Consider the following 14,164-nt stretch of genomic DNA (forward strand, 5'->3'; position numbering starts at 1 on the left):
GTAATTTTGATGGATCTCGTTTATATTCTTGACAAAGTATGCTACAACTAAGGTTTGTACTATCACATTATCGTATGGTATACTAGGTTTTTGACCGGGTGAAAAAACATTATCAACTGCTTGACTATCTTCAATAGCTTTTGCATTATTCACCTCAAACTATTTTTTTTCGAAATAAATTTTTAGATTAGTTTTTTAAAATTTGGACTTATTGCTTTCAAATTCTTACAAACTTTCAGAATAATTTTGTTTTTTAAAATTTGGACTTATTACTTTCAAATTCTTACAAACTTTCAGAATAATTTTATTAACTGGATACTTGAATTTATTGTTTATTTGTTCATCAAGTAAATTATTAAAATTTGGTTAATTGGTTCGTTTATATCAGACCACGCTTGCATGTTCTAATTTATTGGAGAAAAACACCAAAGATCATCCACATATGTCACATTTTTATTTTGACTGCCATTAACTTTGGCCGGTGATATTCACATTAATCAATGATCATCATTTAATTATACTAGAATTAGCAAATTAAAATGGCACCAAGAAAAAAGAAAAAAATGGAAATTAATGATACCCAAATAATATAAACTGGGCTATAATAACATGGATATATGGATAACAGAGCATATTAATAATATTTTAAGATATTCTAATGGAGCATACCAAGCTAAAATCCCTATGTTGAGTTCCGAAGTCTTCATGACACATGACACTAATCAGAAATCTGACACATGACACTAACCGGAAGGAAAAAGATAATCATCAGAAGGAAAAAGACAATTATATAAACCAGAACCTAGAGCGATGATTTCTTTGGGCTCACTAACTACTTCTGGTCAAATGATTTGGGTCTAGCTCAGAGGAGAAACCTAGAAAGCCCAACTTTACGACCTAGTTTGCGAACATCTTCTTGAACTTGTTCCCTAAATTCTCCAAAGCTGAATTTCTTGTACAATGGAGGTCCTCCCTTGCTCCGTATAACAGTATCATGTGAAGGACATAAGAAATAGGCAGCCGAAAACCTTTCGTATTTGTTATTAGTCATTACACGGTGTTCAACACTCTTATATAAGTCGTTACTCCATGCCTGCACCAAAACAAAACAACAAACATGAAAATCATCAATTTTCCAATCTCTTGTTGACGTGTCCAAATTCCGATTGCGGCTTTCTTCAAATGCCAAGTTATAATTGAGCTGGAATTCATGACAAGCCCAATTGCCTATTAGTTTACTTGGGTCTTTTACAGTTTTGTCATGGAAAGATTACCTGAAATAAGTCACCAATGTTGATGATTAGATATTGAGGATTAGGTTTAACAGTGACCCATCTACCATCTTTTAGCAACTGTAAACCACCAACTTGATCTTGATATAAGATTGTGAGGAAATCACTGTCGGTATGAGGCATTAATCCAAATACTTGGTCAGAAGAAATTGGACATGGTGGATATCTGTTTAATCTCAAATAACAAGTTTCTTCAGAACAATTCTCCGCAAAATATCCAGCTAATCCTTTTGCGTCAGAACCCACATTCTCCGCCAATACTTGTGCTATTTTAAGTGCCAATTCTGATAATGTTCCTGCAAACTCATCTATCGTCGACCTGTAATTAATTCATTGAACATTATCCAATAAGTTTATGAAAATTTATTTCTTAGTTTCAAGACCCAAACTACACTTGAAGTCCCATGTTAAAAAGGGTATTCCTAGATCAATACGCGTGTAGTGGTGAATCCCAGATGACTAAGACCACACTATCTAAAGTGGGGTCACCAAAATTTTGAATCTTTAAGAAGTGACAGATATAGATGGAAAGAGTATGAAATGAATACCTAATTTTTTTTTAATGGTGGGCCTTCTCCCACGTATAAGGAAAAAAATCTGTGGAATTGTATGGATAGTCGTGTCGTTTAGATACGTGGGCTCCACTAACGTTACCTCTTATTTACGTGGCGTCACATGTATATTTTACGCGTAGGGCAACAGGAGATGGCAATTTTCTAGACAGGAAACTAAACGGGAACATGCATGCATGCATGAAGAGATGTTTGGTGGAACGTAGAGACAGAAAGTAGAAATTAATCAGTGAGGGTATTATTGTAAATTGGATCTGACTCTCGACTTTCTGAGGAAATCTCTGTCGTACTAAATATGCTTTATTAGGAAAGATTTGAAACTATTACGGTAAGCACATTTGTTTGTTTTTTGTATCAAAGAAGAAAGAAACGAAATGAAATACTGTTACAAGCACCTCAGCTCCCTATTGCTTTTGAGCTGTGTTTTCGGATTGTAACCTTTATCATTATGAGCTGTTTCAGGTACTAGGACGACACGTATCCTTTCTAACCTAGAAATTTAATCTGTTGTTGAGACTAGGCCACGTAAAAAGCAATTCACTCGAGTTTTCTCTATCGGAGGATGATTGTACACTACTGAGGGTCAGTGATGGGTCATTAACCAGCTGTATAGTTTGATGTTGTTGTACGTAGTGTTCCTATCATCCTCATGCCGTAAAATGTTAAAATTTCACTTGCTGGCATACACTATATGGACAGTAATAATTTGCTATCATCAATTGTATTTTGAATCCAAAAAGGAGGAAATATCTGTGTGAAAGAATATCTTGATCCCGCACTATAAAAGTTTGTACAAGGGGTTTTGTGTGAATTCTTGTATTGGGTTTTCCTTGTATGAGGGTTGGATTATAACATTGTAACCAACTCTTCATCTATTTCTTTTATATGAATCAATAAGATTACAAGAAACTGGTTGGGAGTCTAGCAACAAGCTGGGCTTCAATTCTAATTGTGCATGGATAATATGACTTTCTAAACAATAAAGAAGATATTTTAAACATCTGATTGGGCAATATGAATTACGAGAACAATGTCTGTTTTATCTCAGTCGTTTGAATAGATATAATTGTGGTTTATCATGCTATAGGAAATAATCTTTAAAAAATATCTAAGTGAGTAACTAGTGCTCTTTAAAAATACCAGTGTAAATTAAGATTTTCTCTGGTACAATATGATCGTAGTAGGTCCACTTGCGTTTCCCTACATTCATCTTAATAAATTATGTTGCAGGTAACCATTTACTGATTTTGTTGGCAGAAAGCTTGGAAGTTTAAGGTTTTACTCAACTTTTGGACGAAAACATTTAAAACTCAATTGATAGTACGAAATCTTAACAATAGTCCTTTGATTGGTCAACCATATAACTATATCTAATCCAACAGATTTACCCCTGGGCGTAGTAATAACTTTTTTTTTGTTTTGATAGAATCCAACATATTTACATTTGTTACTTATGGGAAGTGGCAAATGGAAATTACTTTTCCTTGTTTGTATGAAACTAATGACTAACAAATGTAAATGAAAAGAGAATAGAAAATTCAAGAGTAGGACAAAAACAAATGTAAATGGGAAAAGAGAAATAAAATGACTATGTAAACTGAGTTATACCTGAGAGTGTTGTTGTTGTTGGCATTTTGAGAGTTTCCTGAACGAATGTCAGAAAGAGGAATATGAAACGCCTCTGACCAAGAAAACTGATTCCTTGGAGTAGGTGTTCCGGAACGATAAGTATTTGACAAAAAACTATTTGAAGATGATTTTTGGTCATACGGTTGTCGAAAGAGCTTCATTTGTTCAACATTCAATTTCTTCAACAACTCATTAGAGATCCCGTGATTCACAACTTGAAAGAATCCCCATTGCTTTGAAGCTTCAATTATCTGTCTTTTGCATCTTTCTTTCTCTAAAATACTACTACTACCAGCTCCAGTTAAGCTGCTCAAGTCGATCAAAGGTAACTGATCATTATCGACTAAGCACAGATGATTCTTCTTGTATTGGAACATCATTGTTGTTTCAGGCCCTTTTTCTTTCTTGAGTAAGTTCTCAAAAACGGTAGTGCATGAGTTGAATTGAAATGGTTGATCTTGTTGAACTTTGTCCATTTTGCTTAGTAGTCTGAGACAACGAGATAAATAAAAAATATAAAACTGTGAAAATTAAGAAGAGAACAATGCAAGTAAAAATGGGTTGAGCAAAGAAAATAGCTAAGGTTATAAAACCTAGGACGATGTAAGAAAACGTACACTAGGAAAGTAAGGATAAAGACAAGGTTTTTGTTTTGCTTTTCTTTTTTTCCCTACTAGAAATATTAGTAGTTAGTAGTATTTCTAGGACGATATTAACTAGTTAGTATCATTCCTATTCATTCTCCCTCGATTGTTTCATCTTCTTTTTGAAAGAAATCCGATTACGCGGACTTGGTTGTTGAAAATAAAGAATACTTATTCAGTGTAATTAATTTGCCATATAAGGTTTCAAGATTATATATTGATCAGGAAATAAATAGCGTACAACCCCATTAAAGAAAGAAAATAATGACAGTCAATGCTTCTTATAAGGATACAGTCAAGCCTAGATGAAAAGAAATCTACGATGTGAAGTTATATACTATTGAAACTTTTTATTTTAGTAAAAGGTTTCTTGTTGACTTGTATACCTTGGGTCAAGTATGAAACCTTGACCACCTCTCAAATGACGATGCATCATAGAAAGATTAAGTTTTGATTGTGAATTTAATGGGGTAACCATAACGAGAAGTATTAGTACTATGATTCCCATCTCCATCATTATCATTAATATTGATATACCCATAATTACAAATACTTCCTAATCTTCTGATAACAACCTTTTCAGAATTTGGTGGTGGTGGTAATGAAGAAGAAATTGAACCAACAGGGGAAGGCACGTATAATTACCTCTAAAATACTTCTCTCCATTGAATTATGAAAATTGAGTGTGTTTTTTTGGAGTATAAAGACAGAAAAAAGGTAACAATTTTGGGAGAAATTCTAATGACCAAGATGAAGAAGAAAGAGCACAGTACAACTGGAATTGAGAAAATGGCGGGGAAATGAAACAGAGAAAGAAAGAAACTAAAAAAAAGATATAAGAAAGGATTCTCAAAGAAAAATAGTTTGGAGTCGTGTTATTGAAATTGAAAGTTAGTTTCTAAATATAAAATCTGCCTCTCAACTCAATCAAACCAATGATGTGTGGGCAACAACTAGGTTGAAGGTACAAAAAAGGATATTTGAGATAAGGAAGGAAGAAACAGAGAAAGAAAGAGAGGGTGGAGGAGGAAGTGAGAGAGGGGATCATGGTGATGGAGGAAGAATGAAGTAAGTAGTTATAAAAAAGATGAATGAATGAAGAAGAAAAGCTTTAGCGATCAAGATGTTTGTTTGACATTTCGTTATCTATGTATATATATGTGTATATATTACTACCAACAATAACTACTGTACTAGTAGCATCTACTTCCACTGTTAATACTGCAGTCAAGGTTTCATGCGCAAAGTGACAATTAAAAACATCTGTAGGTCCACTAAATTCATAACTTCTTGATAACCAATTAAGATTTTATGGTTAATATTGCAATGATTAAACCTATAAGATTCGCTTGTTTTATACTCTCTTTCTTTTTCCTTTTCTCCTCCCTTCAAAAAAAAAAAAGTTGTTTTATCTTTTTTGCTCAGATTTGGCCTTTTTAGACCAGATCTACATCTGAGCAAGGATTTCTTTTTCTTTTCTAGTTTTAGGTAATAGTTATCGAATAAGATGCGGGGCGAGTTCTTCAATCTTTGATGGTTGGTTCGTGGCTTGCTTCTCTCGATCATTTTTTGTGTCTTTCGACATGTTTCTTCGCCGTTTTGGGGCGATTTTTCTTCGTCGTTGTGGAGCGAGTTCTTCAATCTTTGATGGTTGGTTCATGGCTTGCTTCTCTCAATTCAAAAACATCAACGATTAAACACTCCTTCCTTTCAGGAGCATCTCTTATCATAGAAGAATACAATCAAATCAAATGGTCGGAATCATTTCCGGATTATACCATCATCTTTTCCTTATACATAATCAAAAATTGGGTATTTCTGTGGGTTTTTTTTTTGAGGGAAAAAGGATATGTATTAATAAAAAAAGTAGTTACAAGATATATACAAGAGGGGTCAAAAGACTCCTAACCCAGATGATAGGTTTGCAAAGATGCTATCTCATATCCATAATTTGTTCCCATTGAAAAAGCACTCGATCCATCGAGTAGTTTTTGAAGATGTCTGTGTTTGAACTCCATAAGCAAATATCCAACTTTATAGCACAAAGTAGATCATCTTTTGATTTATTTCTTCCTCCATGAACTCTTCGATTCCTTCTAACCATAGTTCCTAGCATATTGCAAAAGGAAGAAGATGCCAGACCAGTTTCACCTTCCTCGATACTCTCCAAATTCTCCAACTCTGTAAGGTGTTTTGCAGACTTGAATTTGCCACCCACTTAGCATGTATAGCCTTAAGAAAATAAAAGTAATTTTCTTTTATGGGCTGCTATGCATGAATGTGTTCCTACTAGAGTGATGTTGCAGAACAGGAGAATGGAGATTAATTCTAACTATGCTTGCTGTGCAACAACTTTGCTGAATCTCAGGTATCTCTGCGGTTTATCGCTCTTTCTCTTCACGATCTACTTGTAGTTGATATCCTTATTTGTATTAGGGTTTTGATTATCTTGATGTTTTTGTTAATCTTGTAAGCGAACATGTAATCACTATTTTGATTTGAATGAATTGAAATTTGTTGATTGGCAAAAAAAATAATAAATAAATAAATAAATAAAGATTCGCTTGTTTTGCTGCGAAACAAAGTTTGTATTTTTAAAATCACTACAAATTGAGAAGAATATAATGAGTCTTGGTTGCTGTGAAAATTCTAAGTTGCTTATTCAAGTTGTTTATTCTCAGGTGCAAGAGCATAGCTCAGTGGTATTCCATCAACTCTAATAAGGAGGAAGTCAGTGGTTCAATCCCTACCGTAAAGGTTTGTGTTGGGCAAACCCAGCCTGTCCCATGAAACAAACGTGTTGTGCCGTGGGCCAAGTCATGTGATGGGCTGGGTTGTGCTCAAATTTTAACGTGTTGTGCTGGCACAACCCAATTTACACCTCGCATCGTACCAAACAAGGCATAGATGATAACTTGAGGTGAATTCATCATGCTAGTTCTTTTTCTTAAAACTAGAAAGGTAAAAACGAAAAGGAAAAAAAAACACCAAGTAGTGCTACAAAGATGGCTAGAAACCGACCTCAAAGCAACAAAAGAACAACATACAATGCACCAAAACAAGGAGGGCTTCGAATTCTTCTTAATCCCATGCTGATAAAAAGAAGAAAAAGAACCTCTTATATATCCTTTGAATACATGAAGTGTTTATTCTTCATAGTTCGCTTATGAAGATTTTATTTCTGCTCGTAAGAAAATCAATTTACTTTCTCAAATCAGAAATGTACACATTTCCTTTCTTTTTCCTTCTCTATTTTATTTTTTCATGTAGTTGTAACACTACATTTCAAATCATTTTTCCTTGTCTAAATGCAGCTTTTTTTCTTTTTCGTGTTCTACAACTACATGAAATCTTCCTAGTCTATTTAATTTTTTGAATTTACTTAAAAAAAAGATTCACAAATCCTTCTGCTACCATTTTTTTAGGGAATGGTATCCAAGCCTATTAGAACATCTGGCTTATCGACTTTATACGTGCATTCTCTCAGATGATTAAAATTATAGTATGCCATTTTAAATATCTGCGCTTCCAGTTTTAGCTCAACGACATTCTCATCGCCGCATCATAAAGTTTTAGAAACCCACTTGTATCATTGGGACGAAAAATTCACCATGTGATTATGAGCCTTTTACTACATGACCGGTCTTTAGGACCATCTGATGCAACCGAATCTAACAAAGCTTTAGAAATATAGCTAGATTTTCTTACAAAACGCTGAAAAGTATGATTCATTATTTTGTGATTTTTGTTACTTTTATATGTAAAAAAAGGAGGGTTTTGTTACTTTTTGTATCAGCCGAAAAATCCAAAAGAAAAAAAAGGTATCAATTTGAAATTTTCAACATACTTGGTAGGGATTTCATGGCATAGGCCATAAAAGTGAGATATGCAAAAAAATTGTACGAAGGGTGACCAACTAACCATGTAGCTGAGGTTCAGAAGGGTCCCAGAGTATAATTTTTATGGCTAGCCGACTAGCCGAGTGGATTGCAAGAGAATCATCCAATTACCACTATAGCAAGACGGCCTATTTTAGAGGGTGAAGTTGATATCTTCCATTGACATCGAAGATATCACTAATCTTATGTCGCTTTAAGAGATGTCGTTCCTACAATAGAATCCAAACCTCTGTTATATGAAGGCAACAAGACTTCTACCTAATTAGAGGAAGAGCCTTAATAAACTGTCGTCATAGATAGAATACTTAACTGATAGTTCTTGGCTTTAGAACGAGATTTCATTTCACCATACTCATTATGGTTATTTAACGGCCCAATAATTGAATGAAATCTGTATAAATAACGGCTTGAAGGCAAATTGTGTTGGGACCAACATGAAAGATGAGCCTTTATAAATAAAGGTATTTCCCTACTGCCAACTGCTAACTGCCGACTGCAAGTCATCCATAACCAATCACGATGGCAACAACTAAGATACGGCGCTCTATATTTTCTGCCAGTTACTCTCTTTATTTATGTTTTTTTCCATTAACATAAGTTTTGCAAATACTAAGCCAAAGGCTTCAGAAAAGAAAAGCCAAAGTACTTAGAACATCACCGGTGGATCCTAAATATTTTTGCTTACCCTTCGACCCAAGCGATCCTCTCCATAACTTTCAAACATTCTCTCCAAGGACTTCCAATAAAGTTAGCTACAATATGAAATCTATATAGCACGGTTCTTGAACAATCTATGTTTGCTAGAGCGACATATAAAAGTGAATTGAGAAGTTTACGTATAACATTGTATTATGATGGGAGTTTGGGTGATATTTTCATGCGACCAAAAAATACTAGTCAAGTTTTATTGAAACTTAAAATACATGTTTTGTAAGTATTTTTACGGTGATAAGAAAGATAGTTTTCAACCTGTTTTGAGCATATCTTTTGCACAAAATGTCACTGAGTTGTTATAAGAAAACTTCCATGACAAAATGTCCTGGACTTAATATTAAAAAAGAGAATTGTATAAATGTTCCTCATTTTCAGGACTCTCCATAAAAATTTGGAAAGTTTATTATTTAAGTTTTAGGATCTTGTTCTTAAATATAACATCATAGAAACTCAGTTCAACTTTTGAAAGAAGTTGGGTTCTTGGTTTACATGTAAAGTACAAAGCTAATACAATTTCCGAAAGAAGCTAATATAATTTCCGAAAGAAGCTGAGTTACCATTTCACGCTAAGAAACACTAGTTAAGTTTAATGCTTCAAAATGTACTGGTTAAATTTCAATAAAACTTATAATATACTAATTAGAGGTAGTTTTATAAGAGAAAGAAAAATGAAAAGTACTTAAATAATGTTTCTATAAAAAAGTATATATTTACTTTACTTTAATTACTAATCCGGAGTTCTAATCCGGCTTTTTCCTCTTTATTTTGTTTTTCTTGTTCTTTGTTGAAATTTCGGATTCATTAGAAAAGAAAGACCAAAGTAAGACATTTTTACACGGTGAGATAATTTCGTAGAATTTGAAAGTGATCCAGTATTAGAATTTGAAAGTGATCCAGAACCCACTCTTCGATTGCTAATTGGAATGTTCCCAAAACTAGACATAAAAAACAACACTTTTTCTAGAAATCCGCCGACAAAACTTGTTACTTTTAAAACAATCTATTTCAACTTAATTACCAAATTTAACAATTTACCTTTGCGACAAAGTATTTTGTACAATAATTTGGTGAAGGAGTGTGTGCCCTCTTACATTCATTATCTTACTCCAATACCGGATTATTAGTTAATTGTGTATCCTTCCTCCTTATGTGTTTCTTTGATACGGAGAAACCAATCAATGAATTTCCCTTTTTCCGTAAAAGGAAAAAAGAAAAGGGAGAAAAGGAAAAACATAAACGGTCCCGTGATTTCAACAAAACATCGTTCGTTCCTTTTAATATAAGTTTTTAGGGGCACGAATGGTACTTTTTTATGTTACACATACCTTCTTTTTCGAGCTCCTGATGTGTTTCTTCTTTTTTGAGCTTTATCTTCTTCATCATACTACTTATAACAAATCCAGCTATAGTTATTTCCTACATAAAAAAAGAAAAAAAATCATGAAAATTCAAATATCGATTAGTTTGTTGCATGTGGATTTAAATTATTCGATTTAAGTACCGCATCAGATCAAATTGGAGAAAAATAATAGTAAATGTAGAAATCTAGTTTCAACTAGAAATCTACATAATGATTTTATAATTTGAGACAACATTGATAATGATGACAATTAAAATAAGCAAGTACTGAATACCAATTGCAGACGGTTACATATATCATCACTTTGTTGATGAATGACTTCCTTTATATAGGAGAGAGATTAAAATTTAATTTTAAAAAAAGCTACATTAAAAACTTTAGAGTGTAACTCATTTAAACCATTATTGGAATACAAAAATCATTAATAATTCAAATATCGATTGGTTTGTTAGTTATGGATTTAAATTATTCAATTTGAGTACCACATCAAGTCAAATTCGAAAGGAATAAAAATACTAAATATGAAAATCTAGTTTCAATTAAAAACTTACGTAATGACTTTAATTATAATTTGAGACAACATTGATAATGACGACGATTAAGATAAATAAATATTGAATACCAATCGCAGACAGTTACATATACTATCATTTTGTTGATGAATCACTTCATTTTTATAAGAGAAAGGTTAAACTTTTAATTTTTATTAAAAAAATGTTACATTAAAAACTTTAGAGTGGAATTCGATTTAAACCATTACTGAGACAAAATTAAGCATGTTGAACCTATAAGAGTACGTAACAGTGAATATCTAATATATAAGTAAGAATTCGGTTTCGAAAACCACACATCATTTTTATATGTTAAAAATCTACGTAAACTAGGACACAAATACAAATAAACACCATTAAAGGAAAGTTAACTTACTTAAAATCTATCATCAAATGACTAATAATTGATAGGCTGATGATCAGAGAAGAGACAATATATCCAAGATGTGAACAGAAAAACTAAGAGATGTTATTAAGTGTGTGTGCATACATATTGGGAAAGCTAGGAGAGGGAGAGGGAGAGAGAGTGTTGAATCCGGTGGTGTAGTAGTAGGACTAACTGATACGTAAACTGCAGATATTTATAAGCAAGGATGGTGAGGGTGATGAGATGATCACACTACGTGGAGCTAATAAATGAATGAACGTGAATCAATGATTTGGATGGGGTAAAAAGTTATATACCCATGAATCAAGTGAAAAGGATATCATCCATCCTTACATAAATATTGAATCTTTGGTTCATTAGATGAACACGAGTCTTCTTATGTTTACTGGAAAGTTTTTGGCTTCCCTTTTTTGCCGAGATCAGAATATATTTGGGCAACTTCATGTGTCGAGATCGGGAGAGGGATGACATATATTTGGTGATTTTAATTCTTCACACTCTCTCTTTTTGTGACATTAAGAAAAGATGCAAAAAGAGCACATGAGATGATTATTGTTGCTACTGTAATAAGAAGGACTTCCGACTTAATGAGTGAGCAATTCCATATTAAGAATAGTGTTAGTATGATAGGTGACCTGTCGGCATTTACGTGCCACTTTGAGAAACAAATACTTCGACTCCTATATAGGCATCTTCAAGCAAAAAAAATACGTTTGAACTTTGAAGTATTGAAGCCGCCGTATGTACAGTGCTAGGTTTCTTAATTTTATGTTTTCAAAATAGAGGCAGACCAACTGACCATGTAGCGAAGGTTATGCTTCGGTTCAGAAGGGTCCCAGAGTATAATTTTATGGCTAGCCGACTAGCCGAGTGGATTGCAAGAGAATCATCCAATCACCCCTATAGCAAGACGGCCTATTTAGAGGGTGAAGTTGATATCTTCCATTGATATGGATGTTTTGGAAAATTAATCTTATGTCGCTTTAAGATGTCATTTTATGAAATTGTCACTTCACTACAGATTTAATAATTATATATTTTATATACAAACTAAGATGGGTCTGATTTTCCTGAAAGGACCTAACTAGTTGGACTAGCTCCAGTGCGCTCCACCCGCCAACTTTAAGTATCTATCTACTTTACTATTATTTAAGCCCACCTCTGGCTCTAGAACTATTTACTATTATCTATTCAAGAGGGTGAGATGTCCAAACCTCTATTACAAGAATAGTGGCTCTATATGAACCGTGCAAAAAAAAAACGACAACATGAAAAACCGTCCCCTCATATGGAATGGATTCCGCCTACATATAGCTAGCAGGGGCCATTTTTGGACCCTACAGTTTAAAGAATTATTAAGGGATGGTGATTAGGTAGTTTTTCTCACTGTTCATGAAGACTTTTTATTATAGAAAAATAAGTAGGAAACAAGACTTCCACTTGGAGAGCCTTAATGAACGTCGTGATAAATAGAAAATTGATAGTTCTGGGCTCTAGATTTCACGGCGTAAATGTAACTTTAGGTAAAGGCTCGCAAAATCTGACGAGTTTTCATGTCATCGTGGCCTTAGAGGTGCGCGGTTGAGACCAAATCCGTATATCGATTCGGCCCATCCAATTTTTTGCGGGGTGAGTGTCCAGACCACACTTAATAAAAAATCGGGTGCAAGTGTTGTTTTGAGAATTCGTTAAACATCAAGACCCGTTATATATTGAATTATTTAGCAAATGATATATGGTAAATGACCAACACCTTAATTTAGTATCTGATATTTCAACTATACCAACACTTTAGTTTGATACCAAACATTTCAAATATTAATATATTGTAATTGAGTAATATTGGACTGTTAAAATACTTATTTTTTTTTTCTATTTTTCATTAATAAAAATGTCTGATTTTACAAATTTATCTATATAAATTTTTTTATCATGTTCTTCAATAGCTCAACCTCCAAATAAATGATTTTTGTTTCCTTTTTATATTTCTTCTTTTATTATTTAATATATTTTTTAAACAGACCGGTCCTCCATAAATATAAAATCTTTCTCTCCTCCCGATTGTGGTATACCCTTTTGTATCTATTAAAGAATGATATGTTTTTTTTCCAGAAAATAACAAAAACAAAATTGAACAATAATAGTTTTCGTCAAAGAGATGAGTATAAAAGAAGAAAATAATTTTTTCTTCGAGGTAAATTTGTAAATACAATTAATGTTATTAATGAAAAAATAGAAAACAGAAAAAATATATTGATCAAATGAAGAATTAATAGATTGATCATTCTCTTTACTCATATTTTTACACGACTGACTTATGAGTATGAGCAAAGACATTCAACCTCCCATAAGTATAGCTCGCCTTTATTTAAACTCAAAGATTGATTCTGAGTGCATCCCTGCGAGATAACATCTAGTTATGTTTACTTTAGGCCCCGACTTGACTTACTGTGGTATTTTCTGGATAATTACCGGAACACTCCAGCAAGATACACTGGTTATTTGCCTCTGGACCCTGTGACGGACTCCTAAAACATCCTTTTGTGATACATTGGTCATGTATACGGACACAATCATAACTAACTCGTAGAATATTTTCGATAGATATGCTGATCAAAGACAAGTAATTAAGGGTCTTGTAGAGACTTTATTAGGCACGCGAGCCTCTCTCTGTCTGGAGCACGTCTTAGTTGACTCTAAGGAGACTCAATCTCATGAGCTAAGCCTCAACCGTCCTCATATCCAAGAAAAACAACAGCTTGAAATAGAAGACCCCCCTAAAAAGCATGTTTAGTAACAAATAAAATCTAATACTAAAAATAGGAAAATAACGACTGGACTCACATGATCAAAACTTAAAATTAATTGAAGAAAAAAAACTTAGAAGAGAAACGTAAAGTTTTGAGAGCACATCTGAACAGATGGAACCAAGTTCTTGCTGTAGGATTCAGAGCTCTTTACCCTTTAAAAAAGAGAGAGTTTGTTGTAGGTCTGAGACATTAATTGTTTATTTACCTAGTCTACAATGTCAGATTTTACACGTCAATTTCCCCATAGTATTGGACAATTAGTTAAAACGAACGATTTCATGATAAAGTCTGTTGATTTTTTGTTT

At 33.3% G+C, this 14,164-nt stretch overlaps 1 protein-coding gene across 1 annotated transcript; it reads right to left on the reverse strand.

Moving 5' to 3' along the window:
• Window positions 1-601: 601 nt before the first annotated feature.
• On the reverse strand, window positions 602-11,109 carry LOC113333475 (gibberellin 2-beta-dioxygenase 8-like). Its single transcript, XM_026579941.1, has 5 exons — window positions 11,038-11,109; window positions 10,076-10,166; window positions 3,473-3,982; window positions 1,275-1,611; window positions 602-1,093 (listed from the first exon to the last, which is right to left on the reverse strand). Exons 3-5 carry the CDS (start codon window positions 3,967-3,969, stop codon window positions 863-865), a joined length of 1,065 nt encoding a protein of 354 aa, XP_026435726.1. The 5' UTR covers window positions 3,970-3,982; window positions 10,076-10,166; window positions 11,038-11,109; the 3' UTR covers window positions 602-862.
• Between the last annotated feature and the right edge of the window lie 3,055 nt (window positions 11,110-14,164).

Source organism: Papaver somniferum, chromosome 1, assembly GCF_003573695.1.
Source record: "Papaver somniferum cultivar HN1 chromosome 1, ASM357369v1, whole genome shotgun sequence".
Classification (NCBI taxonomy): domain Eukaryota; kingdom Viridiplantae; phylum Streptophyta; class Magnoliopsida; order Ranunculales; family Papaveraceae; genus Papaver; species Papaver somniferum.